Source organism: Phyllostomus hastatus, unplaced genomic scaffold (assembly GCF_019186645.2).
Source record: "Phyllostomus hastatus isolate PE091 unplaced genomic scaffold, TTU_PhHast_1.1 phas_contig_210, whole genome shotgun sequence".
NCBI lineage: Eukaryota > Metazoa > Chordata > Mammalia > Chiroptera > Phyllostomidae > Phyllostomus > Phyllostomus hastatus.
The window spans coordinates 3030789-3056410 of record NW_025333737.1 but is presented as its reverse complement, the minus strand read 5'-3'; the positions used below and the strand labels follow the sequence as shown (position 1 = coordinate 3056410).

Genomic DNA, 25622 nt, shown 5'->3' with positions numbered 1-25622 from the left:
TGTGCGGGGGTGTGGGAGGCGAGGCGCGCCACCGAGTGCCCGCGTCCTCTCCGGTCGGGTGGGGGCCTCTTCGCGTCGCCCGCCGTCGCCGCCTCGCGAGGACGCCCGCGGCCCGCGCCGCTCGCCTCGCGCCGGGCGCGCCGCCCCCGCCCGCCGGCGCCGCTCGCACATGCCCGAGCTGCAGCCTCGGGAGCAGACAGCGCCGGCTCCCTGCCCCACGGCCTCTGGCCCGGGCTCCGGCGCCGTCCCTTCTCCCGGGCCGGGCGCCGCGGCCCCGGCATGAGGAGCAGGCGATGATCCCCGCCAGCGCCTCCGCTAGGAAGGGGCCGGAGGGCAAGTACCCGCTGCACTACCTGGTGTGGCACAACCGTCACCGCGAGCTGGAGAAAGAGGTCCGCGCGGGCCAGGTAAGAGCGCCGTCGGGGCACCGCGGGGACCCTACGGCCGGGCACGCCTGCTCGGCTTGGGGAGGGGGCGCGGCATGGGTTGTCCCGCCTCCCCAGCGAGTTTGCAGCTCTTCTTTGTTCGAGCCGCGGCGTTTGTGTTGCTTGTTGACCGGGAGAGGGTGATGGGAGCGGCCCCCCGCCCCCTCCCCTCTGCCGGGACGGGCGCCCACACGTGTCCCAGACCCTCTCAGATTGGGGCAGAGGACCACTGCGTTCCTGCTCGTCGGGGCAGTGAGGGCTTTGGGGAGGGGCTGCCGGCTCCGTCTGTGGTGTTCTGTGTGGTGGGAGAGTCCGCCCCACTCAGCCGAGTGACACCTCCCGGGTGAGTGTGCGGAGGTGGGCAAGGCCTGAGTGGAAAGAAGAGGGGGGGTGTCACAAGTCACGGGTCAGAGAATAGGCTGTGTGACATTCCCAGGCATCCCAGCCCCACCCAGTGCCCTCTGCCCTCACTGTGAGTGCTTCTATTTTCTCAGACTGGGCAGAGCCCCAGGATCCCACAGACCCCAGACCCAGCTTGGGATTGGAGAGAGACCCTCTTGGGGAAGCGCCAAGGGCCTTGTCCAGGTGCTGAAAGGCGCTCTCATGTCCTCTGGTGCTCGGCCAGGCTTCTAGGCTCTGAAGAAGCTAGGAGCCACTGGCCACAGGAAAGATCTGAGGTTCTGCACACGCAGAAGGCTCGCTGGCTCCTGCTAGTCAGTGAGAATGGATGGGTCAACCAGCTTTGGCTGGGTAAGGGGCTTCCAAGAAGATGGGGTCTCCTGGCTACTCTTCAGGACCAAGGCAGGCACAGGTCACAGGTAGTTGCAAACTCTGCCCTTGGCCCTCAGGCCACAGGTAGGCACTTATGGCATGGGCAATTCACTCTCCAGGGTGGGAAAGCAGGAGCCAGAGATGGGCCCAGCCTGTCCTGGGTTGCCTCAGGTGGAAGCCTGCAGACTTGGCTGGGTGTAAGACCTCCGGGGGCCACAAGCTGGGAGTGGTTCACTCAGGATTTGCCCCCTTTGAGTACCACTTCCTGAGTCACAGGAAGTTTAGTCTGAACAGCTGCCTGCTTCCCAAGGGAAGAGAACATCACCAGACAGTGAACCGGGTGAGGGTCAAGGTGTGTCCCTGAAGTCTACCACTGAGTGCCCCAGGCCAGCACAGCACCGTCTCTGCAGAGCAGTCCCAGGAAATGTTGGGGTGACTTGAGCCTCCAAGCCTCTGGGCTGGTTGGGGTGTCCACTTCCATTCTGCCTCTGCTTATACAGGAAGTTCCACATTGTTTCTCAGACCTTGTCTTTATTTGTCCATCATCGAGGAAGTGGATTTCAGCCAGGGAGGCCTGGTACGGGAAATGAGCTCCGAGTGGTAGGTCCGGAGGAGCAGTGGTGAACGGCCCCTGCCCTCAAGGAGAGCCCCGCTGTGGTGATGCGAGAGTGAACGAGGAAATACAGTGTAGTGTGCAGGGTGCGGAGACACAGACAGTGCAGGCTCTTCCAGCTCTTCTCTGCTTTTGTCCCCTGAGGGCAAAAGAAGAAAGTCTCTGATAGAGGTAACAGCTGGAAAGATTTAAGGCTCCTCTGAGAGGGACTTCCTGGTGGGATGGTGGCAGACTGAAGGGCTGTTGGAGGGCTAATAGCTGAGTGCCTCAGTCACACTCCTTTGCTGGAGGCTTGGTGGTCTTCTTGAAGAGATTGGACAGAGGCAAAGTGCCCTAGAAGAAAAGGCTCTTTCACCTGGGCCTCTCTGACGTGCTGGGCTCAGGTCAGCAGTCATCCTACTGGGGTGAGGTTAGGTGGCCAGCCTGCTGCAGGTAGGGGTGGTTTTGGGCTGCTGAGTGTGTTCCTCTTTTCCTCCCCTCGGGCTGCCACAGAAACCAGCACCAGGTTCACCCATCCCACTCTCCCACTGCCCCACCCCCACCTACCAGGGTGAGTTAGTGTCTCCTTGAAATGGACACCGAGTGCCCTGATCCAGGCCAGGGGGAATATAGGGCACTGGTGGAAGTTAACCCTTGTCCAACCACAAAGGAATCAGGCCAGTGCTCTCCTTCACTCTGGGCAACCAGGAAGGGGAGTGCCAGACAGTCTGGGCGGGAGCAGCCCCTGGCTGCATCTTCACTCCAGGACTGACCTAGAATGACATGTGCATCCAAATATGCACTGCACAGTCCCCAGGTCTCGGGCTCCCAGGGAGAGCCAGCGGTGCCCAACCCAGGCATTTCTTGCAGGGCATAGACCTGGGGGTAGCCACCTAACTTCATAAAACCATCATAGACCCCTGGGATTCTAGCTTGGGGAGGGGCCCTGACCTCTGGTTCTCCTGGCACCAACTATCAAAGCAGCCAGGCTTTCCTCTATCTGGGTTTCCCTGGTCTTCACTTGGCACAGCTGCCTCTTCTTCACTCCAAGAAAGCCCCACAGAGGCCCTCCTGTGGGCAAGCTTAGCAATGCTGTCTGCCCAGGGAGGGGATGGCATGGCGGGCTTCAGAGCAGGTTCATGAGTTCTGCTCAGTCCCCACCCTGAGCTCTTTTGGGGGCTGGAAGCTGGGAGTGGTAGGGAGATGGGAGGTGCTGAGCGGGTGTTTTTTTTTTTTTTGGTGAAGGGAGGGTCCATGACCCCTTTTAGCTAGCACCCAGCAGTATGTGCTTGCTGGGTCCTGTCTCCTGCCTTGCATATGCTCTGCCAGGTTGGGAAGGGACTGGGGTTGCAGACCAGCGGGTGCACCAGCTCCCTCTTGGTGGGCAAAGCCCTGAGTTGGCACAGCCAGCTGGCCGTGGCCCTGGTTCTGGAGTCACAAGTCTCTGGTGTTCCCTGAGGGTGAGAGGTGGAGGTTAGGTTGTATTGCTTCCTGTGGGAGGGCCAGGGGCGCAGGATCTTACCTCTGGCCACAGGCACTCTGGAGGGGGCCAGGCTGTGGTCCTAGGGCAACATCCTTCTTCCTGGGGCTGCCTCCACCATGGACTTCCTTCCTGCTTTCCCCAGTTCATCCCTCTGGCCTAGAGGCAGCAAAATGGGATTTGGGGCCCCTGAATACTCAGACAGAGGCTACCCCACCCAAGGTACCTGTTGTGTTTAAGAGCATCTGTGATTCCAGCCCCCCATAAAGTAAGCTGTTCCGGTGTGGGCTGTCACCACAGCTGGTGAGTTGGGAAGCTCAGGGGAGGGAGCCACAAACCTCGGAAACCAAAAATCAATGTGTCTGGGTTGAGGGGAGGGAATGCGTGGGACAGGAGGGAGGAGGCAGGGTGGAGTGAGAGTCAGCAGGTGCCACCCCCACCCGCTTAACTCCTCTTTAGGAAGCATTCTGCCTCCTTCCCCCTTGAATGACTCAGGCATACCTGTCCCTACACCTCCTGGTCAGGTGAGAGGACTGAGAAGTAGTGACCACAGCAGACTCCTGCTATCCCCCTGGGGCTGGAGGAGAGACGAAGGCTGAGCTGGCAAGGCCTTGAGCTCTGGGCCCCTCTCCTTTCTTCTCTAGCACCCATGTTTAGTCTGTACATCTGCTGTGTCCTTGCAAGGTTTCACCTAACAAAAGGGTTCTGCTAATGCTAAATAAGTTTGAAAACATACTCTGCTAGTGGATGTGGGTGTGAGGGGTGTGCATGTGCAAATATGCTGGCAACCATCACGTGAGTTACACATGTGCACAGACACCTGCAGAGCCAGAGGGCAGCGGGGCACACATGTGCTTGCACACTTTGGTTGCACATGCACTGTGAGTGTGGAGGTAGCAGGAGTATGAGTGTGTATCCTTATGGGGTGTGTGTGTGTGTGTGTGCTTGCAGGTGTGTGCCTGAGTAGAAGCAGGGGTCACTCAGGGAGCCCCAGCTCTTAAGCTGAAGGACCCCTGTTTTTGACTCCAGCTGAGGCCTGCTGGGTTGCAGTTTCCATTCTCTTGGTGGGGAGGGCTAGGTGTTGGGTTTCATGGGAAACCTTTTCATTCCAGCAATTAAATAGCTGCAGGCCTGTGCTGAGGAAATTAATGAATTCTCCCACCTGGGGCTGGGGCAAGGCACCACTTCCACTGCAGGCCCTGCTTTGGGCAGGCCAGGGAGCTTCTTTGGGGCCTTGCTGGGTGTAAGCACGGCCCGTGTTGGCCCTGGCAAACAGGTGTGCCCTGGAGTCCCTGGGGAGGGTTGTGGGTAGAGCTATTGAGCTGTTGACGGGTGGGGGTGGGGAGGGGAACCCCTGCCTTTCTGGCAGTGCCAGCCTCTCTCTGGAGCCTGGAGCTGAGGTGCCTGAGGGGACTGGTGACAGGCAGCATCTGGAGCCCTGGGGACAGGAAGGGTGCCCTGCCAGCTCCCTAGGGCCTTGTTAGCAGGGCAGCTGGGGCTAGGCTGGTGGGATGGCTCAGCAGCAGCCCCGTGGGAAGGCATCCTGCCAGCCCAGCCGGCTCCGGGTGTGTAGGTCCTCTACCACTCCCACCCAGGGCTCAGGACCTCACCCAGGGCAGGACCCTGAGGGGCCCAGCCCAAACCATGACGGGCAAAACTAACTAGTGCCCCTCTTCCTTTGTGGGAGCCCGCGTGGAGGAGCAGCAGGTGGGCCGCAGGGGCCAGGTACACTTTTTTTTTAATTTTGAGGCTTAATTTTTGAACATGAGGCTCTTTATGTTTAATATTTAAACATGAAGAAATACCAACACAGAGTTATAAAAATTATATAAATAATTTAAGTGATTCAAAATGCTTTATTTTTGATAAAGGAATTTATACATTTTAAAATATTTAGCTGTCTCTAGAAGGCTCACAGTGAAGAGCAGCAGTCCTGGCCACACCTCTCCCCACCTCATCTCATGCCCCAGGGGCAACTTCTTCAAATTCTTTAGGCTGCTTTGTTATTTGCCTCCATAATAGTAAGCAACATACTTCCACGCTGTTTTGTGGTTTGTCGGTTTTACACTGTATTGCCTTCCCCTCCCCGTGTCCTTTAAATACAGTCATCTATGCATTTGTTTAACAAATGTTTACTAAGCACCAGTTAGTGCCAGGTGCTGTCCAGGGGCTGCGGAACCCGGCGCTGCACACCGCAGCGAGGGACCCGCCCTGTGTGGGGCTGGCAGTCCTGGTGAGGGAGACAGTGAAAAAACAAACCGGGGACTTAATGTCGAAAGAGAACTAACGCAGGGTAAGAGGCGATCGCTAGATAAATAGCGCCTGTCATTTAAGCTGGGTTGTCAGGGCAGGCTTCCTAAGGAGGTGACATTTGAGCAGCAGCCTGCTGAAGTGGCTGCCTAGGGCACCCTGAGGAGACGAGGTGGCTGCAGGGAAGGCCGGCGCGTGGGAGGGGCGTCTGGAGGAGAGGCGGGACAGCACCTGAGCTTGGGGAGACATTTGGGGCTTATGGATGGGAAGCCACGGGCAGGTTTGGAGCCAAAGGACCTGGGGGATAGTTCACGGGAGGGGGGCAGGTGCAGGGGCCAGGAGAGGGGGGAAGAGACCACCGGGTGGGAGGTGGGGCACCTGCGCCAGGGCTGAAGCCCGAGGTGATGAAGCCTGAGGAGACCCTGCACCTGTTTAGAAGGCAGAGACTGTAAGGTCAGGTTTTGCTGATGGATTGGGTTGGAAGCTGAGGGAAAAGGAAGCAATAAAGACAGTTCCGCAGCTTTTCACCTGAAAAGGGAGTGGGCTGAGGCGCTGTCCCCTTGGGCAGGTGCCGCTGCCCTGGAACGGCCGCGGTGGAGGAAGCAGAGGGAAGAGAAGTCGCGGGAGGTTGGATGCCCCTTTAGGTTTCTGACTGCAGCTAGCCTTTCATATTTTTCCAAAGATGTAAATTACTGTTTTCCTCCAAAAAAGTTTCTTCTGTCTCCTACATTCACTGAGTTTCCTCTGGGTTTTTAGAATCCACCTGCATTTTTTGGTCTCTTTTACGTTGGCAGCTGTCCTCAAACATCCAGTGGTCCCTGGCCAGGGGACAAGTTTAAGAAGGGGCTGTGGAGCTTACAGCGCGTGGGTGCTGCTGTCGGGTGATTGGGTGGCAAGCGGGCCTGCTTACTGTGGGATTCCCAACGCTCTGTACCCAGAGGTCTTCGGCGGCCTGTGGTTTCTCCAGACTCCTGCTAAGGGTGGATGGGGCTGTCTGGCTGCCGCTGGGTCAGGACCTGAGGTGGGGAAGGGACTGCGCTTTCACTGATCCCTGGTTTCCAGCCCCATGACCTCATCCTCAGGCCAATGCTTCTGAGTCCAGTGCATCTCAGGCTCAGTGTCTACAGAGAATAACCCCCTGGCATCCTGTGGAGGGGAAGGGGGGCATCTCCCATCATTACAAGATTTGAGAGGGATCCGGGGGTTTTGAATTTTAACCAGCATCCCAGGAATTCACCTTCGAGCCTCACTCCCAACTCTGCTTTTTCCACTGCCCTCATGTTCTGCACCTTGTAAGAGTGCCAGGGGGGTGATCCGGCTTGCCACTCCCTGGGATTCCCTCTGTGAACGCTTGGTGTGGTACCCTTTGCTCCCCTAAGTCAGTGATGCCCAAGCCGCTTTCCATGTTGGGAATCTGTGTTGAAATTTCTTACATGCTGACATCTCTTCTCTTTATTCTTATGGGTTTTAAATATTTTATTGACCGTCTTATACTCAGTCACAAATTTACCATTTGGGGCACACTCCTCATTTCTTTGTGTAGATCTAAGTTTCCATCTGGTATCGTTTCCCTTCCATTGAATAGCTTTCTGTAACAGTTCTTTTTTTTTTTTTTAAGATTTTATTTATTTATTTTTAGAGAGGGAAGAGAAGGAGAAAGAGAGAGGGAGACAAACATCAATGTGCGGTTGCTAGGGGCCATGGCCTGCAACCCAGGCATGTGACCTGACTGGGAATCAAACCTGTGACACCTTGGTTCGCAGCCCCGCGCTCAATCCACTGAGCTACGCCAGCCAGGGCTCTGTAACATTTCTTGAATGTCTTCTGATGAGAAATTCTCTTAGCTTTTGTTTGTCTATGAAACTATTTCCCTTTTATTTTTGAAGGATTTTTTAAAAAGATTTTATTTATTTATTTATTTATTTTAGAGAGAGGGGAAGGCAGGGAGAAAGAGAGGGAGAGAAACATCAATGTGTGGTTGCCTCTCATGAGCCCCCCACTGGGGACCTGGCCCGCAACCCAGGCATGTGTCCTGACTGGGAATGGAACCTGCAACCTTTTGGTTTGCAGGACTACGCTCAATCTACTGAGCTACACCAGCCAGGTGAGGGATTTCTTTTTACAGGATATCAAATTCTAGTTTGACATTTTTTCCCCCTAAGACTTTAAAGATTTTGTGCTGTTGTCTTCTCACTTGCATGGTTTCTGGTGAGAACTACGTAATGTTCCCTATGTTTGTTCTTCCCTATATAGCGTGTCTCATTTTTCAAAGTGCTTTTAAGATTTCCTTTTTGTCACCAGTTTTCAGCATTTGATTTTGATGGGCTTTGGTGTAGTTTTCTTTCTTCCTTCTTTTCTTTTTTTTCTTTTGTGGGGTGTAGTTTTCTTAATGTTTATTTTTGGTATTCATTCAGTTTCTTGATTCTGTGGATTTATCATTGTGTTAGTTTCCGCAACAAATTATCACAGGCTCGTTGGATTAAAACAAAAATTTATTCTCTCATAATTTCGGGGGTTGGAAATTCAAACTGAAGGTGTCAGCCAGGATCCCTCTCCTTTCAAGAGCTCTCTGGGCGGATTCCTCCTCTTCCAGGTTCTCATAGCTCTAAGCATCGCTTGGCTTGTGGCTGCATCGCTCCAGTCTCTGCCTCTTCACGCGGGACTTCAGCTCTCCGTGTGTCTTCGCTCCGTGTGTCTCACAGAGGCGCGTCGTTGCAGCTGGGGCCTGACTGGACAGTCCAGGCTGATTTTGTCCCGAGATCTTTAACTTAATTATTCTGCAAGGACCCTTTTTCTGAATAAGCTCACATTCATAGGTTGTGGGGGTTAGGATGTAGACATATATATTTTGGGGGGAGTGCACCACCCTTCAACACACTATAGTAGTTTTTTAAAAATCAAATTTGGAAAATTTTGGTGATAATTTCTTTAAGTTTGCCTTATTTACCGCATTTCCTTATCCTATCCTTTGGGACTCCAATCACACATATGTTAGAATGCCTGATAGTGCCTTGCAGATTGCTGAGGCTCTTGGGATGTTTTTCAGTATTTTGTTTTTCCTCTGTGCTTTAGTTTGTATAGTTCTATTGCTGTGTCTTCAAGTTCACTGATTTTTTATTCTGTAGTATCTAATCTACTGTTAATTTTACCCAGTGAATTTTTAACCCGCTGAAATTTTTATTCCAGATATTGTACTTGTCTCCCATTTCTCTCCTCACATATGTTGTGTTCATGTTTTTCTTTAAATTCTTGCATATAATGAGTAATTCATCATCTTTGTTTTTTAAATTTATTTATTTATTTATTTTCAGAGATAGGGGAAGTGAAAGAAAAAGAGAGGGAGAGAAATATTGATGTGCGAGAGGTACATCCACCAGTTGCTTCTCACATTCCCCCACTGGGGACCTGGCCCGCAACCCAGGCATGTGCCCTGACTGGGAATCAAACCAGTGACCCTTTGGTTTGCAGGCCAGCACTCAGTCCACTGAGCCACACCAGCCAGGGCTCATCATCTTTGTTATTTCTGTATATGTTTCTATTAAGTCATTTTTCTTTTAATTATGGGTCATATTTTCTTACTTCCTTGCCTATCTAGCAATTTGTAACTGGATGTAAGACATTTTAAATACTATGATGTTAAACATTTGGATTTTGTGGTCTTCCTGTTAGACTTTCTTCTGTCAGACTAAGTTAAGTTACTGGCAAATCAGTTTGATCCTTTTAAGCTTATTTTTAATTTTTATTTGATTGGCTGAGCTTTTTGTGCAGGGAGAGTTTAGCCTTACTACTAAGTAAGGCATAAGGCTTCTTGGGTCTCCCTCCCTGGATAAACAATAAGGTCTCTCTAGCAAGTTGGTGCTAATTGTCTCCCTGCCCTGGGTGAGCTCTGAGAATTTACCAGCTTATTGCCCCTTTTCTGCCTGGTCCTCTAAAGTTTCACTCTCCCCACGCAAAGTATTCAGTGAAGACTCAAAGGGACCCCATGCAGATCCCTGGAGCTCACTGTGGCAGAGCTTCCTCCTTCCCAGAACTCTGTCCAGCAGCTGCCAGCCCTGTCGGCTTCCCTGAACGCCTGTCTCCGTCTCCTTCGCTCCGGGGTGAGGTCCCCGTGCTCTGCTGGGGACCTTCCCGGAACTGCAGCCTGGAATCTTTCTCCCGGTAGAAACCCAGGAGATCTCAGGGCCCACCTTGTTTATTTCTCTTACTTCAAGGATCACAGTCCTTGTTGTCCAATGTCTGAAAAAGTTATTTTACATATTTTAAAGAAACAGTTTTCTGTGTCGGGTGGGAGGGTAATTTCGGTTACCTCATCATGGCTGTAGTAGAAGTCTTTTAATGGCATTTTAATAAAGTTTTGGGAAGGAGAGAAGTGACATGCATGTGGTCAGTTCACTGTACTTAACTAGAAGCCCTAGACTCCTGAAATATAAATGTTTATGTTTAACAAAATATGCTTTTATCACCCAACAAAAATCTCATGCAATATAATTGTGCTATTCACAAAACAATAACAGGATTATTTAAAATCTTTTTTTTTTAAGATGTTATTTATTTATTTATTTTCGAGGGGAAGGGAGGGAGAGAAACATCAGTGTGTGGCTGCCTCTTATGCACTTCCAACTGGGGACCTGGCCTCGCCCGCAGCACAGACATGTGCCCTGACTGGGAATCGAACCCATGACCCTTTGATTCCCAGACTCATTCCCAGGTCATTGGCCTCTCTAGACCACCTGCCAGCCCCAGGCTTATTCTTCGTAGGCAGCTCACTGGGCCATGGCGGAGGAGCCCCAGTCAGGGGGCCTAGGTGAACAGGGAAGGAGAAAGGCCCTCCCTTTCTCAGTTATGTCCTGCCCTGTCCCACAAGCCCCTCTCCACTCACTTGACCCCAGCTAATTGTCTGTCCTTTCCATGGCCTTGTGAGATGGGCAAGGCCGGGCAGTGCGGTGGTTGCCGCCTGCTCAGAGGCTAGTGGGCTCAGATGGGCTGCTGCAGCAGTGACCGGGGCTATGTCTTCACCTCCTTCTCCAGGTGGACATCGAGCAGCTGGATCCCCGTGGGCGGACTCCCCTGCACCTGGCCACCACACTGGGGCACCTCGAGTGTGCCCGTGTGCTCCTGGCACATGGTGCAGACGTGGGTAGGGAGAATCGCAGCGGCTGGACAGGTGGGCACCCCCGCTCACCCCAGCCCCACAGCCAGGATTTCCGCAGCATCTTCTCCTCACCTGCCCTGTGACATTGCCTCTGCTTCTCCCAGTGCTTCAGGAGGCTGTGAGTACCCGGGACCTGGAGCTGGTACAGCTGGTGCTACGGTACCGGGACTACCAGCGGGTGGTGAAGCGGCTGGCGGGCATCCCCGTGCTCCTGGAGAAGCTGCGCAAGGTGAGGGCCAGCCTCCCGGCCTCCAGGGTTACCGTGGCCCTGTAACCCTGTCTGTAGCGCAGACTTAGCCACTCTCCTTGTCATCCTCCAGGCCCAGGACTTCTACGTGGAGATGAAATGGGAATTCACTAGCTGGGGTAAGAGGGCTGACGTGGGCCTCTCTGGACCTCAGGGCTTTTGCGCTTGTTGCTCCCCTGCCTAGCACACTCTTCCTTCCCATTGCTGTCACTGTGGCTCCTCATCGTTCAGTTCTCAGCTCAGTGCCACCAGCGAGGCCTTTACATACTGCCTCAGACACTGTCTCAGTTCCGTTACTATTATTTCCTTCACTTTGTAACGATGTGCTCATTTGTTTGTGAGCTGTCACTCCTTGCTCGAAGGTAAGCTCAAGGAGGGGAGGGTTCTGTCCTGTTCAGTGTATCCCCAGTGACGGGAATAGTGCCTGGCACACAGTAGGTGTTTAATAAACATTTGTTGGAAGTTTGGGTGAAAAGCTGAATGAGTGAATTAACAGATGGGGAGAGTTGGGGGAACCCCTTATCTTCTACCAGTCCCTTACCCTTTCCTGGCCACACCCCTGACCCCCATGCCCTGGGGCGGCCCAGGTTGGGTGGGTCAGGCGAATCCAAGAATCCAAGCCACCGCTGACCTTCCCTTCCACCTAGTGCCCCTGGTGTCCAAGATCTGCCCTAGTGACACCTACAAAGTGTGGAAGAGTGGGCAGAACTTGCGGGTGGACACCACACTCCTGGGCTTTGACCATATGACATGGCAGCGAGGGAACCGCAGCTTCGTCTTCAGGGGCCAAGGTCAGGCAGGTGGGAGGTGGGGCGGGGTGGGGAGGTGTGAGACAGCTCCATGCCACCCCTGACCTCCATGCTGTTCCCTGGCTGGCAGACACAAGCGCCGTGGTCATGGAGATTGACCATGACCGCCGGGTAGTGTACACGGAGACCCTGGCACTGGCCGGGCAGGACCGTGAGCTGCTGCTGGCTGCTGCCCAGCCCACTGAAGAGCAGGTGCTGAGCCGGCTTACTGCACCTGTCGTCACCACACAGCTGGATACCAAGAACATCTCCTTTGAGAGGTGAGCGGGCATGGCCTCGATGGCCTGGAGCAAACCTGTGGGCTGGCCCCTCACCTGGACCCCTCTGCTTCCTCAGGAACAAGACAGGCATCCTGGGCTGGCGCAGTGAGAAGACCGAAATGGTGAATGGGTATGAAGCCAAGGTGAGGCCATAGCTCCCTGGTACCAGACCCCACCACACTCCTGCCCACAGGAAGCCGGGCCGGGGTTTCCTGATGACCACTCTCTCAGCCTTGGAGGTGCAGGGGCCATGCAGCACTGAGGGAAGGGCGCTAGACTAAGAGGCAACTGGTGAGAATGGCCAGATTTATTGAGCACTTACTATATTCATGTTCAAGTCACTGGTCTGACATTTTATATGTATACATACATACACATGCACACATGTATATACATGTATACATCACACAGACACACACGTGCTCAGAACAACTCTTTTGGGTTGGTACTATTATTATTCCCATTTTACAGATGTGTTTTGAACCCTTTCCACGGTATTCATTGAATACTCACAGCAACTCTGTGAAGTAGGATATGGGCCCATTTTATGAGGCCAAAATGGAGGCTTGGGGTGGTTGGATGACCCACACGAGGTCGCACAACACTAAGTGACTGCTGAGGTTCAGACCCTGGCTGCCTAACCCCACAGCCAGGCCTACACCCTTGAGAAGACTGGGTTGGTTGCTCCGGGGCCCCCACACACCCACCAGGGGCCCCTGCTGAATGAAGGGACTACCAGGTGCCGCAGGGTTTGGATTGCTTCCTCCTGAAGGCTTCCCTGGTTCTGCAGGCCGGGTCAGCGTGTGTGTTTTGTTCCCGCAGCCCCGTGCTCCCCACAGCAGAGCACGTACCCAGCACACTCTGTTGTAACTGTCCAACAGTTACAACTTTCTTGTCTCCTCAACTAAAGCGTGAGCCTCCGGAGGTTAGGGGCCATGTCTGGACGGGCTTGTTCGCCACTGTAGCGCTGACGCCTGCCTCAGTGCCTGGCGTGTAAAGGCTGCTCACAGAATGTTTGTTGAGGGAATAAGAATGAATGACTTCATGTGTTCACTTGCCCAGAGGCCTGGGGATTTGAGCAAACAGCTTCTTCTCCCCTGCCCCGGACCCTTTCTTGCAGGAACTATTCGGAAAGCCCTTGGTGGGGCACGGTTACCAGAGGTGTCCTTGAGCCCATTCTTCATCTTTCCCCAGGTATATGGGGCATCCAATGTGGAACTCATCACCCGGACACGGACAGAGCATCTTTCAGAACAGCACAAGGGCAAGGTCAAAGGTAATGAGGCAGTGGCACATGGGGGGAGGTGTGAGGAACCAGCTGCCACCTGAGCGCCTCCAGCAGTATTCCCTCTGACATCCCAGCAGAAACCAGGGTAGTTTATGTGGACAGGCCGTTTTCAAGTGCCCAGTCCTAAAGGCCGGTAGTGGCTGCCCAGCATGTTGCCAAGGTGACTGTAAAGCAGAATTTGGGCTCAATGGGAAGGAATTGATTACTAATGTCTGCACTGGATTTGGAAAGCAAGAGAAGTGCCATGTACACTTTTTGATGGCCACTCTAGTGAGACACTCTAGGCAGAAAGCCGGGGGCCCCTGCACTGATTCTCCGTGCCCGCTGACACTACACCTGGCTTCTGGGCGCCATTTAGTCTGTCTGAAGTGGAGAGATCTACTTCCCACCTCACGGGAGAACGAGTGAACGTGGAAGTGCCTGAAAGAAAACACGCGCGCGTACCCCAGAACTGCTCACCAAAAGCAGATCTTTTTTGTCCACTGTTGTGAACCTGGAGAGTGACACTTTTGGAAGTTTCTCCTGAGCCCCAGGCCTGTGTTTTCTCCCAGCTGTACTTCTGGTGGCCCTAGCCCAGCCTCTGGTGTCCTCGGTCACTGTCGGATGACGGTGCCTGCATGTACAGTGTGGGTAAACAGTCTCCCTGCCACCCAGGACCCAGTGTCCTCCCTAGATCTTGGGTGCTGTCGCTTCTGAGGGCTGCAACGTCCTCTGAGACGGCACATTTCTTGTAGGTTGCAAGACACCCCTGCAGTCCTTCCTGGGAATTGCTGAGCAGCATGGGGGCCCCCAAAATGGGGTGAGTGTGCGCCAGGGGTGCCCCTTGGTGGAAGGGCATGGATATGGCTCAGGGGAAGGCCTGGGAGGTGTCCTGCTTAGCATGGCCTGTGGACCTCTTTCCCGCAGCGCTCAGACCATGTTGGCTCCACAGTGGCAGGGGGGCAGCTCTGGGGCTGTAATACCAAATGGCTGGCCAGGCATCAGGGACTGAGAAGGGCTCATGGGCCCCTCCCCATGTGGTGCAGACCCTGATCACCCAGACTCTGAGCCAAGCCAACCCCACTGCCATCACCGCAGAAGAGTACTTCAACCCCAACTTTGAGCTTGGCAACCGTGACATGGGCCGCCCCATGGAACTGACTACCAAGACACAGAAGTGAGGTCCCTCGCTGGTGCCGGGCAGGGGTGGGCAGGGCAGGATGGGACAGGGGTCCCAGAAGGTTCTGGGAGGCCACTGCTTCTACAACGTCCCTCACGCCTTGGGATCCTGGGGGGGGGCAGGTTCAAGGCCAAGCTGTGGCTGTGTGAGGAGCATCCCCTGTCCCTGTGTGAGCAGGTGGCCCCCATCATTGACCTCATGGCTGTCAGCAACGCGCTTTTCGCCAAGCTCCGGGATTTCATTACTCTGCGCCTGCCTCCCGGCTTCCCTGTCAAGATTGGTGAGACCCCCAGCCTCCTTTCCCCATGGCTGCTGTTGTAGGGGTGGGGTGGGGCGGGGCTTCGATGTGCAAAACAGCGGGGCAGGGCTGAGGTGTGTGTGGGGGGGGGGGGTGGCACCTGACGATTTCCTCATCCTCAGAAATCCCCATCTTCCACATCCTGAACGCCCGCATCACCTTCGGGAACCTCAACGGCTGTGACGAGCCGGTGCCTTCGGTGCGAGGCAGCCCCAGCAGTGAGACCCCTTCCCCAGGCAGCGACTCCTCCAGTGTCAGCAGCTCCAGCTCCACAAGTGAGCCCTGACCCCTCTGAAGTCACCCTTTGCACCAGCCCCTCACCGGAGCCCTCCCTGCTCCTTCCTGGGGGGCCACTCTGACCTCAGTCTGCCCTCAGCCTCCTGCCGCGGATGCGAGATCTCCCCGGCCCTGTTCGAGGCCCCGAGAGGGTACAGTGTGCTGGGCGGCCAGCGGGAGACGGTGACCCGAGACGACGATGACGACCTTCTGCAGTTTGCCATCCAGCAGAGCCTGCTTGAGGCGGGCAGCGAGTATGACCAGGTGTGTGCCCCGTGGACGCAACAGGCCACCTGACCGCAGTGCCGCCGTAGCCAACGGGCCCCTGCCCTCTCCCTCCAGGTCACCATATGGGAGGCGCTAACTAACAGCAAGCCGGGCACTCACCCCATGTCCTGCGAGGGTCGCCGGCAGGACAGGTTAGTGTCCTCCAGGATTTGGAGATGCCTACGCACCCCAAGCACAGAGTACCCTAGTACTCTGTCACAGTAGGTGAGGACACTGCCCACTGAGCAGCCCCTGTTGGCCCAGAGAAACCGTGGTACCGTCACCAGGGACCCTACAGGAATCAAGATGGTCTCTGCTGTACACTTGCCTGACTCTGGGCCGGTGAGCAGTACTCCGAAAGTGCCTCCCTCATCGGGACCAGGCCTCATGGCCTCCCGACCCTCCCCAGGCAGGATGTCAGGGCTGGGGTTCTAGAAGATGCCCACATGCGCTGTCTGCTGTCTGCTGTCTGCTGTCTGCTGGGAGGATAAGTTTCGTAGGGGCTGGGATCTGCCACAACTGGGTGGGAGCCAGGGAGGCGATGCAGGACTGGAGGGTGGCAGGCCTGATCTGTCCTGGGACCTTGATGCCTGGAGCCCTAGATGTGTCTTCCTTGCCCCCAGAAGCGCCCCGCCTACGCCACAACGCCAGCCTGCGACCCCTACCGCCGTTCCCAGCCCTCGGCCCAGTCCTAGCCCTGGTAGCTGCGTGTTCCGGAGCTACGACGAGCAGCTGCGGCTGGCCATGGAGCTGTCTGCGCAGGAGCAGGAGGAGCGGCGGCGGCGAGTGCGCCAGGAGGAGGAGGAACTGGAGCGAATCCTGCGGCTCTCACTGACCGAGCAGTAATGCCACTGCCCGGCCTTCAGCCGTGCCATGCGAGCCCCACCCGGGAGTGAGACACGCCCCGACCCACGCGCACTGTGGCTGGAGACCAGAGCCACTGCCTCAGGGGCATAGGGACGCACCAAACACCAGACGAGGGGTTAGGCATGGCCGCAGGGTATCTTTGCGGGCCAGGGCCCTGGAGGCAGCTGGCACGGCCGGGTCCCCCTGCTTTGCTGTGTCCTGACCCCCAGCCTGTCCCAGGGCAAAGCCAGGCGGTCCTGAGTGGGAGACCGGTCCTTAGAGGAGCAGTGTCCGCGTCCTTGCTCCTTCTGGCTCGCTCTACTTTCTGCTCACCGACCCCACTCCAGGACACTGCCTGTGAAGCCTTTGCATTTCCGCTCTTCACCCCTGGAGGGCGGCTGAGCTCCCCACGTGCTGTGTAGCTGCTTTGTTCCAGACACAAGCCGGCACGTCAAGGGCCCAGCCCCTCCCCCACCCCGGCATTTCAGCGTCAAGTGCACTTAGCGGGGTGTCCGGCTCCCCCAGCCCTTACACCCCTCCCAGGTCTCAGGGTGGTCGCAGCTTCAATATAGGCGGCCAGAGGTTGGAGACCCCTTCCCCAAGACATGTTTTTGTGATCAAGGAGGGTGCCCAAGTTGGCCCCCCAGTCCTGGGCAAGGCCTGACTCCCACATGCTGTCTTGGCAAGTGCGGGCACGGGGGGAGGGGACGTCGGGCTGGGGCAAGCACTGGATCCCACACTAGACTGCACAGAGGGGGGTTGCCCAGTGCCCTGGCGCCACCACCCGCCCCTTCCCGCCGGCTGCTGCTAGCCCTCTGTGGTTGTGCGTCCCACTCGCCCCCACCCAGGGGCTGACTCTAAAACCCTTCATCCAATGGTGCTAACCCCCGGCTCTCCCCTGCCCCGCCCCGCCCCGCCCCCCCAGAGAAGCACAGACCCTGCCAGGGGCAGGGGCCCACAGCACACTTCCCGGCTCTCCCTGGCTGGCCCTCCTGGTTCAGCCAGTGAGGTTCAGAAGGGACACAAAAGGAGTGGAAGAAAAGAACAAAGAGAAACTGTTCCTCTTATCCCCTTCCCTGATGCCAGGGGCACCAGACTGATTCTGAGGCACAAATTAAAGAGGCTTCAAACCTGAGGCTTTTCCTACCTACCTTTACTGGGGAAGAATGCCCACCTGCTTTCTGGGGGTTCCTTCCGGCCTTCAGTGTGGGGAGGGCTCTGAGGCAAGAGGATGCGTGGTGGGTCCTGAGCCCAGGGCAGGGTTGCGTTTGTCCCCAGGAGCCTGGGCGTAGCATTCATAGAGACTGGGTGGGTCTTGCCCTCCTCACCCCTCATCCATGCAGGAGGCACAGAATGAGCGCTTAGTAAACAGTTTCATTCAGCATGTCTTGTTTTCCTCCTAGAGTCAAGGCCACAGCAGAGGACTGGGGGTGGGGTGGGCTGAGGAGACATGGTGAACCGGCTCCCTCAGGCCAGTTCTATTCGATGTCCTGCAGAGGAGCCAGGAGGAAGCTGCCCTCTCCCCCGCAGGTGGGAAGAGACCCCTCTGCTGGGCGGGGCCAGTGAGGCCAGCTCTACAGCCAAAGGGTTTTATTTGTACACCTGGGGTGATGCCTGTTCGGTTTACCATTCATGTTGGTGGAGTCCAGGGCGCTGATTAGCGGGAGAAGCGCTGTAGTTTCCCCCAGCCGGTCTGGAGACACCCAACGAATCGTCACCCTTTTGAGGTCAAGTCCAAGTTCTCCAAATATCCCCAGGCATCCCGCTAATAACTAAGTACGTTCTCTGCCCTGAGCGAGAAACAGAGGGGGACACGTCTCACCGTGCGGCACCATTGCTGAGGTCCTGTCGCCCCAGCCTCGCAAGGCCAGTTCCTGCTGAGTTCCGGACGAGGCGCACAAGCCCCACGGATGCACGTCTCTGAGACGCTCCATTTCTCTAGGCCTCCTGGGAGCGGGGGCAGTTCCTTCCCCAGCCCAGAGACTTGAGGTCCCGAGTTCCAGACCAAAACCCTGGGCCAGCGGAGTCCAGGCAGCCGGCCCAGCCTGGACCTCCGGGCTCGGAGCTGTCCCCGGAGCGCTAGTCCGTGCCGTCCACCAGCTCGCACAGCATGTTCTCCAGGGCCGTGATGCGCTGATCCTGGGCCTGCACCTGCTCTCGAAGGGCCTTGATCTCCTCCAGCAACCTCTCGAGAGTGTGCTGCTGCTGGGGCGCAGAGGACAGAAGAGGCGGTGTCGGCCAAGGGGGGCGGTAGGGGGCCCAGGAGACTGGATGGAGCCTGGCGGGATCTTACCGACAAGGGGCTGTCCTGGGCTGACTGGCTGCGGCGGGGGCCGGAGGGCGGGCGCACGTCCAAGATGTTGGGCTTGGTGACTCGGAGCTCTCGGTGCTTGGGGGGCACGTAACCATCCCTCAGTGAGATGAGCACAGGTTCGGCGTCCTGGCCCGACAGCCATTCGTCCGCTTCTAGGGCTGGCTCGGGGCCCGGAGTGTCTGGATACAGATCGTCCTGGAACAAGTCTGACTGCGGGGGCCGAGGAACGGGGGACCAGTGTCAGCACGACGTGCTCCGCTCCCTCCCGCCCCGGAGCCTCGCCCGACCCCTCTCCTGGCCCCTCACCTTGCGGGGCACAGTCATGACGATGGGTTCACACTTTCTTTCGTGCAATTTGTAGAACCTATAAAGGAGCGTGGGGTTCAGCACCCCCGCAAGATGCCACTCCCTTAACTTCTACCTGGGACCAACCGGTTGGAGGCCAACACTTGCGGAGTGCCTAGCAGGCATTGCACTTTAAACACATTGTTGGTCCAGCTGATAAAACACCTCTGCTGGGGTGTTTATCATCATTTTACAGATGAGGAAACTGAAGTTCAGAGAATGTCACGCTAGTTAGCACTGGGACTGGCACTGGAAGCAAGCTTGTTTGACACCCTCCTCCCCACTCTTTCCCAAAGATCACACTATTGGGGGACTCCCTCGTGTGTTCCCCGCCGGGAAGTGAGAACAGAGGCAGGCAAGCGGGAAGGGTGGAGGCTGCTGACCGGGCGATCTCGCACTTGCTGACATCCAGCCCCCGTTTGGGCATGAAACCCATGCCCCTCTGAGGCTCCTTGCTGCTGAACGTGTTCAGGTAGTGCACGAAAGGCGGTTCGTCGGTAATCTCAAAGTACCGAATGCTGCTGTCGCCCTGCAAAGCCAGTTGGTTCAGAGACACACCCCGGAAGGGGCCCTCCACATCTGTCCAGCCCCCTGTTCTCCCCGCCCAGCCGCAAAGCACCTTGCCGCATAGGTAGATGATGCTGGAGTCGGGATCGTAGAAGGGCAGTAGGACCCCGTTGCTAGTGTCCATTTCCTGCAGTGCCACTGGCTCCTCGAAATTGTTCTGCCCGAGCACAGGGGGTGTGACCAGTCCAGTCCCGCGTTCTGTGCTGCTTCTGGATCCCCTGAAGCCCCAGTACGATTCCTGCCCACCCCAAACCTCACGCGTTCCCACCACAGTTCTGGTGAATCCAGCAGCAGGCCCCGCCCCTGGACGCATCATTCCCAGTCCCCCGCACACATGCCCCTCGCGCCGCTGCATGCAGTCACCGCAAACCACCCCCAGGGACTCGGCATCAGCAGGTGGGGGCGCCAGCGTGGGTTCCTTCAGGCGACGCAGCAAAACTGGGCAGAGGGGTGGGTGTGGGGATGGTAGGCGCTGCAAAGAGGGCAGCAGCCCCCAGCCCTGTCCAGGTGGGCATGCCCTGCGGGTGGGGGGCGCCTGGCCCCTCTCCCGTGATGCCAGTCCCGGGGCACACACCCCAAGCTTCCAGCTGCGTTACCGGGTCCCACAGGCCCAGCTCTCGCTGGCTCATGCGGGTGAAGCCCGTAGTGAAGATATGACCCTGGCGCGTGAAGATGGCCCGCATGGGCCTCATCCCCTCGTGGGCAGCAAACCTCTCCTGGGGGTAGGGGGGAGACAGGGAGAGGTGTCACCCAGCTGCCTGTTCTGGGGATCCTGGGGGGCCGAGCAACCAGCTTGCAGACTTAGGTATGGGAGGCAGAGGCAGAGACAAAAGGGGGTCTAAGTACTCAGCTTCCGGGGGCCCTGGCTGGCTCCGGGCCTGCGGAGCGTCTGGGCCCTGAGAGAGCCGGAGGCGTGCATCTCTCAGTAGATGGTGAGCCCTCCAGCGCCCTCGGAGGCTGACCCCTAGAGCAGGGGATGTCTGCTGGTTTCCCGGGGACGCAGCGAGGCTGTTCCCAGACGGGTACTTCCCGCTCCGCTTCGGCCCTCTTGGGCACCGGCCACCGCCTGGGAGAGCGCTCCGGGCTGACCGAGCGAAGTAGCGAGCGCACGCGCCCGGCGTGGCCTGGCCTACCGGGTCCCAGAGCGCGAGTTGCCGCTCACTCATCCTGCTGAAGCCGGTGCTGAGTAGCTTCCCGTCTGCAGTGAAGACGGCCCGCAGCGGGCGGGCGCCCTCGTGAGGCCGTGCTCGCTCCTGCTCGCGGGGTTAGTGGGTTAGAGGGCCGGTCGGCTGCGCGCATTAGGCGCAGACAAACATGCACGCGCCCCGCGCTCCCCGAGTTAGACTGAGGCTGAGGAGGCAAGTGCAGGCACCCTCCCAGAGCACCCAGCTGGGACCAGCAATGCGAGAGGGTTCCCCCCTTTCCCCACCCCAGCGAGTCAACTAGGGCGGAAAGGGCCCAGCTGCGAGCCAGTGTCAGGCCCCTGCCCCTGGAAGATAGCGCTGGGTACCGGCTGAGAGGAGAAGGGTCCGGGAGCTCGGGTGTCATGCAGGTTCTAGTGGGATGATAGTTTGCAGGTTTCCCCCTTCTCAATCACAAATCGAGGAGCCCTCCTCTGAGCTCCTGAGATGGGGAGGGGAGGGCAGAGGAGTGGGGCAGAGAACTGGGGGCTCCGGGCTTACTCGGGGCAGGGAGCTGTGGTTGCAGGCAACGCGGGTGGAGGGTGGGGGCACTGGTCCCTGCGGATGGGGTGGGGGAGGTGAGAGCTGGGACCAGGGGCTCAGAGGATTTCAGATGCAGGGGTCTGACAGTTGGTCCCTGGGGTAGGGGTTGGGGAGTGGGCAGGCCAGGCACTCACCGCCACCACCTGGCCCTTGCGGGGATCAATAATGCGCAGGGTCTTGTCCTTGCAGGTGGTGGCTAGCAGGCTACCATTGCTGTTCCAGCACACGCTGTGGATGATGTCCGGGTGCATGTCGTCCAGGCTCAGGAGCACCTCCCCAGTGCCCACGTTCCAGATGATGATCACATTGTCACTACCTGCCCAGAGTGGCCATGCACCATCAACCGGGGCCCTGCCTTTGCCACCCCATCCCCAGATCTATGGTAGGGACCCCCTCTAGGCCCCCAGACCTGCACTGAGCAGGACATTCCGGGCAGTGGGGTGCCAGCAGAGGATGCCCACACGCTTCGAGTGGCCTTCTAGTGTGATGATGGGTTCTGTGATGTTGCGCATAGGGGTATAGTCTGGAATCTGCCACACCTGGGTAAGAGGAAAAGGCAGAGGATGGGTGGGATGAGGAGCCACTTTGTCCCTCTGCTCCTCCCTTACTTCCTCTCCTCAACCCTCCAATCCTACTGAGTTTCTTGAGTGGTGCCAAATGCAGGGCAAGATATGGTGGTGTCTGCCTGGGTCACAAGCAGCTGGGAGCCAGGAGGGGGCACTGCCAGCTCTCCAGAGACCTTCCTACTCACCCCAGCACGGAGACTTCAGAGCGCTACCCTCCTGTTCCTCAGGCCCCAAATTGGCCATGGCTATAATTAGTCCTAAGCAGTGCATGCTGGGAGGAGGTGGGCATGTAGCTAAAAATAGCTTGGGAGCTGGGTAGGGCAGGGCCCTGGGACCCGGCACCTCCCTTACCACCTTCCCTAGAACAGGTGAGGCAGCCCTCCCTGCTTCCCCCTTCCCAGCTACCCATCAGCTTCCAACTGGCTCCTACCATGATGGTGGTGTCGTCTGAGGCACTGGCGATGACATTGTCATTGTGTGGGCACCAGTCAATGTCCAGCACAGGGGCAGTGTGCCCAGTGACCAGTGGGTGGTTCTTATCCACTCGCCCTGTCTGGAGGGGTCAGAGAGGGAGATGTGGGGCCATTCTCCGGTGTGATTTTGGGAGCAGGCAGTGACCCTGTTTACATTTCAATTCTCTGTCATCTATTTTCTCTTCGCAGACCCTTCTCTGCATTTCCGCTCCCACCCAGCCTACTTCCTGTACTGCACTGAAGGTAGACAGAGAGGAAGTCATTTAGCTGCAGGGAATCAGACACACAGAAGTCAGATGACTTAACCGAGGACCCACTGCAAGAGGGTAGACCCACTGGTAGAGCCAAGACTTGAACTCTTGGTCCTGTGCTCTGCCAAAGCACCTACTTGGAGGAGGCTGTTCTTGAGCCTGTTCCCTGAGTTGGGATGTCAATGGGGAGCCCCTGGTGGAAGAGGTCAAGGTGAGATAACACACAGTGCTTTCTGTGTATCATCTGCCCGACAGTCCTTTCCTAGCCACCTTTGGCAGGTCTCCACCTGTCACTGGTTTACTTTGGAACCACAAGCAGCAGGCAGGCACTCTTGGTGCCTGTTACCCCTCAATCTCATGGGGCCCATCTATTTTTGGTCTTTATGGGCTGTTTGTGGGGGCTTTTGCAGGGGCTGGCACTGGCCCAGACTGTAGGAGAGAAGGGTGGCTGTGTGGCACTAGAATGGCAGTTGTAACTGGGGGAGGAGGTGGCTCCAGCTGAAATTTGAGCCCCGGGGATGGTGTCCTTGGATGGTGTCTGCATTGTCCTAGAGTGAGTCACTGGCTATTGTCAGGCCTCTTCCTGCCACCTGTGGGGCCTCCCCTAACAAGGTGTAGGGGCAGAATCCAGGTAAAGGTCATGCTTGGGGTGGAGATGGCTGAGGGGCTTGAGGATACTCAGCAAAGGTGGCAGTCATTGCTTGGCCCCCATCCCTGGGGTAGGGACAGCTCTGGCCTTATGTGTCATGTCTTCCTGAACTTCGTTCTCCTTCTACCTTACTGTGAGAACCTCAGCGGGGAGGTGGCCAGGCACTCTGGACAGATAGAGCCTGACTGCCCTCTGTGTGGTGCCGTGTGGTGTGCTTTAATCAAATGGTCATGCTGGGCTAGGGAGAAAGATTCCCCAAAACATGAGAGAGTGTAGCATTAGGAGAGATGGGAAGAGAATCTGGCCAGACTCTGATTCCACTGTTTCCAAACTATCTCCAACACCCCTTCCTGGTCCCTGCTGGGGACAGGGTGCTGGGCTGTGAGTGGGTGCAGCCACTGTGATGCTGCTGCTTTGGGAAGGGTGAGGGAGCCTCCCAGTGGGTCTAGGAGGGCTTGGGGAATAGGGAGCAGCCAACAAACACATCGCCCTCCTGGCTGAGGACTGGAACTAGGTGAGACCAGAGGCTGCTGCCAGGACTCCCTGGGGGCCATGGCCAGTGTTCTCCCAACAGCTTCCTTCCCTCATCTCTCACCTTGGCCAGAGGCAGGACAATGAAGGCACCTCCGCCTCCAGCCTCCACAATAATGGCCAGGAATTTGGGGTTGACGGCACAGAAGGAGCTGTCCCACGTGACCTTGGACACGCGGATGTCCTCGTAGGCCTGGTCAGCCTTTGCCGCCTGCCCAAACACATGGCGAAACTTGCTCTGCCGAACCACACGCCGGCTCATGGCTGGGGGCTGCGATGGAGGCTCTCAGTGCCCAGAAGTGCCTCTGGTCCTTAGTCCTGTGAACAGTGGGAGGGAGGAAGAGTGTGCGTGTGTGGCAGGGGCAAGGGTGGGGAGGGTGGCAAGTGAGAGGGGTTATCTGGCTAAGAGCTGGGTATAAATTGATACAGAATCTGGTCCTAGAAGCAGGGAGATTTCTTCAAGGCGATTAAAGCATGGGAAAGTTCTTTACCACCCCTGAAGTGCTGCTTAATATAAGGAGCTGGGATTTGGGTGGGGCCTGACTTCTTAGAGACCCAGACTGAGGGGACACTGGGCCCAAAACCTTCCTGGAAGTTGAAGTGGTTTGGGGAGGAGCCTCAGTGCCAGTATGCCCTCCCATTGCCAGCTTTGGATAAGCATCTCTTCACAGAAGTGGTTTATCTCCTAGAAGCACCTTGTCCAGAATCAGAGGGCTTGGCCCTCCAATCTTGGCTCAAAGCCAGCTAGAACTGCAGCAGCCCACAAGACCTGCTTCTCTGGCATAATTCAGGGAGATGAGGTTTTGCCTTTTTCTAAAACTTTGCCAAGAAGTCCCTCCTATTAGCTAACCTGAGTCCTTTCTGCTGTTGTTTCCATCAATTTCCTCCTATGTCGTTTTGGGGGCATAGCATAAGGTGGATCATCTCTCTTCTTTCCACTCCCCTCTACACTGTCTTCTCCAAAAGGCCCTAAGCATGGTCTTCTGGCTTTTGCCTACATGCTTTAGGTCCTGCTTCTCTGACTCCTGTTATCCTACTAAACCCTCCTGGGGCGGGGTGCTCCAGGGGGGGCGGGGAGCAGGGCCAGATTTGCAGGAGAGAGGAGGGTGAGGTGCCTTTTCAGCCAGGGCCTGCCCTGTGCTCTTCTTCAGGGGTACAAGGGGCTTTTCCAAAGCCCCAGCCACTGACTCCTGCTCGCTATCAAGCCCCTGGCATCCCCATGTCCTTCAAGCCGCTTCTGCAGCCCCGGGCCTAAGGCCTGGCCTCCCCGCACCCTCCTCTGGCCTCCTGTCCCAGCACTGTGTTTTTGTGAGACGAGGAGTCTGCACTCTGCGGGCGCGTGGGCCACTGTCTGTCCAAATATAGACACCAAGTCTGCCCTGCCAGGGACCGATTTGGGCGGCGGGGGGGTGGGGGGGGGAAAGGGGGCGCAGACCTGTGCCCCCTCAAGAGACCCTGCTCGCTCCACTATCGGCGGTTGCGGCAGAGGGGGTAGGGAGGGTACCTGGTCCTGAGCCGGCAGAGGGGCGCTCGCGCTGCGACAGCTCTGCGGAGGGAGCTGGGGGAGCACCGGGGCCGAGGTAGGCGTCAGGGCGCCGGAACTGCCTCTCCGGGGGTCCGTAGCGTCTGGGGCCTGAGTGTTCTACTGCGCTCTCCCGCCGCTGCTTGCAGCTCTCCGAGGCCCTGCGCCCCTGCTGTCCCAGCTGCTGCTGCCATCAACCTGGGAAGGCGGTGCCCAGACAGGGGCGGGACCAGGGGTGCCCCGCCCCCTCCCGCGGCGGGAAAGTCGAGTGCTTTGGCCTGGGAAAACTGTCAAAAGTTATCGCGTGTGCGCGCTCCTTCCCGGGGATCGGCCCCGCCCAGGTGTGGTGGGGAGGCCCGTGTTCCCACAGCCAGAGCTGGGCGCTGAGGGAAGAGCGGACGAGGAGGGGGCGCGCTCCTCTCAGAGCTGGCAGCCACGCAAGATCAGGTGCCTTCGCGCTGCATTCCTGCTGCATTCGCATTCCCAATTTAGCCCGGTCCCGGGCCGAGGCTGTGGGACTGCACCTCCAGACTCTCTTGGAGAGAGGTCCCGGAAGATGC

General features: G+C 57.2%; 2 protein-coding genes across 7 annotated transcripts; one reads left to right on the top strand and one right to left on the bottom strand.

Moving 5' to 3' along the window:
- The first annotated feature begins 276 nt into the window (after positions 1 to 276).
- On the top strand, positions 277 to 17255 carry ANKRD13B (ankyrin repeat domain 13B). 3 transcript variants are annotated; one of them, XM_045836325.1, is made up of 15 exons: positions 277 to 407; positions 10547 to 10682; positions 10775 to 10899; positions 10991 to 11036; positions 11565 to 11708; positions 11797 to 11986; positions 12063 to 12129; positions 13181 to 13262; positions 14009 to 14073; positions 14300 to 14430; positions 14556 to 14713; positions 14854 to 15006; positions 15108 to 15271; positions 15350 to 15426; positions 15901 to 17255. In XM_045836325.1, exons 1-15 carry the CDS (start codon positions 294 to 296, stop codon positions 16118 to 16120), a joined length of 1872 nt encoding a protein of 623 aa, XP_045692281.1. In that variant the 5' UTR covers positions 277 to 293; the 3' UTR covers positions 16121 to 17255. The 3 variants fall into 3 exon arrangements, with proteins under 3 accessions (XP_045692281.1, XP_045692280.1, XP_045692282.1); XM_045836324.1 differs by having other exon boundaries at positions 15898 to 17255; XM_045836326.1 differs by lacking the exon at positions 277 to 407 and adding an exon at positions 5778 to 5798 and having other exon boundaries at positions 15898 to 17255.
- A 74-nt stretch (positions 17256 to 17329) lies between these two features.
- Positions 17330 to 25348, bottom strand: CORO6 (coronin 6). Of its 4 annotated transcripts, XM_045836329.1 has the most exons (12): positions 25045 to 25348; positions 23605 to 23858; positions 22067 to 22189; positions 21480 to 21609; positions 21205 to 21386; positions 20480 to 20599; positions 19943 to 20062; positions 19399 to 19503; positions 19163 to 19308; positions 18741 to 18798; positions 18414 to 18644; positions 17334 to 18325 (listed from the first exon to the last, which is right to left on the bottom strand). In XM_045836329.1, exons 2-12 carry the CDS (start codon positions 23800 to 23802, stop codon positions 18200 to 18202), a joined length of 1539 nt encoding a protein of 512 aa, XP_045692285.1. In that variant the 5' UTR covers positions 23803 to 23858; positions 25045 to 25348; the 3' UTR covers positions 17334 to 18199. The 4 variants fall into 4 exon arrangements, with proteins under 4 accessions (XP_045692286.1, XP_045692285.1, XP_045692283.1 ...); XM_045836327.1 differs by lacking the exon at positions 20480 to 20599 and having other exon boundaries at positions 17342 to 18325; positions 25045 to 25339; XM_045836328.1 differs by lacking the exon at positions 20480 to 20599 and having other exon boundaries at positions 17342 to 18322; positions 25045 to 25339.
- Positions 25349 to 25622: the final 274 nt, after the last annotated feature.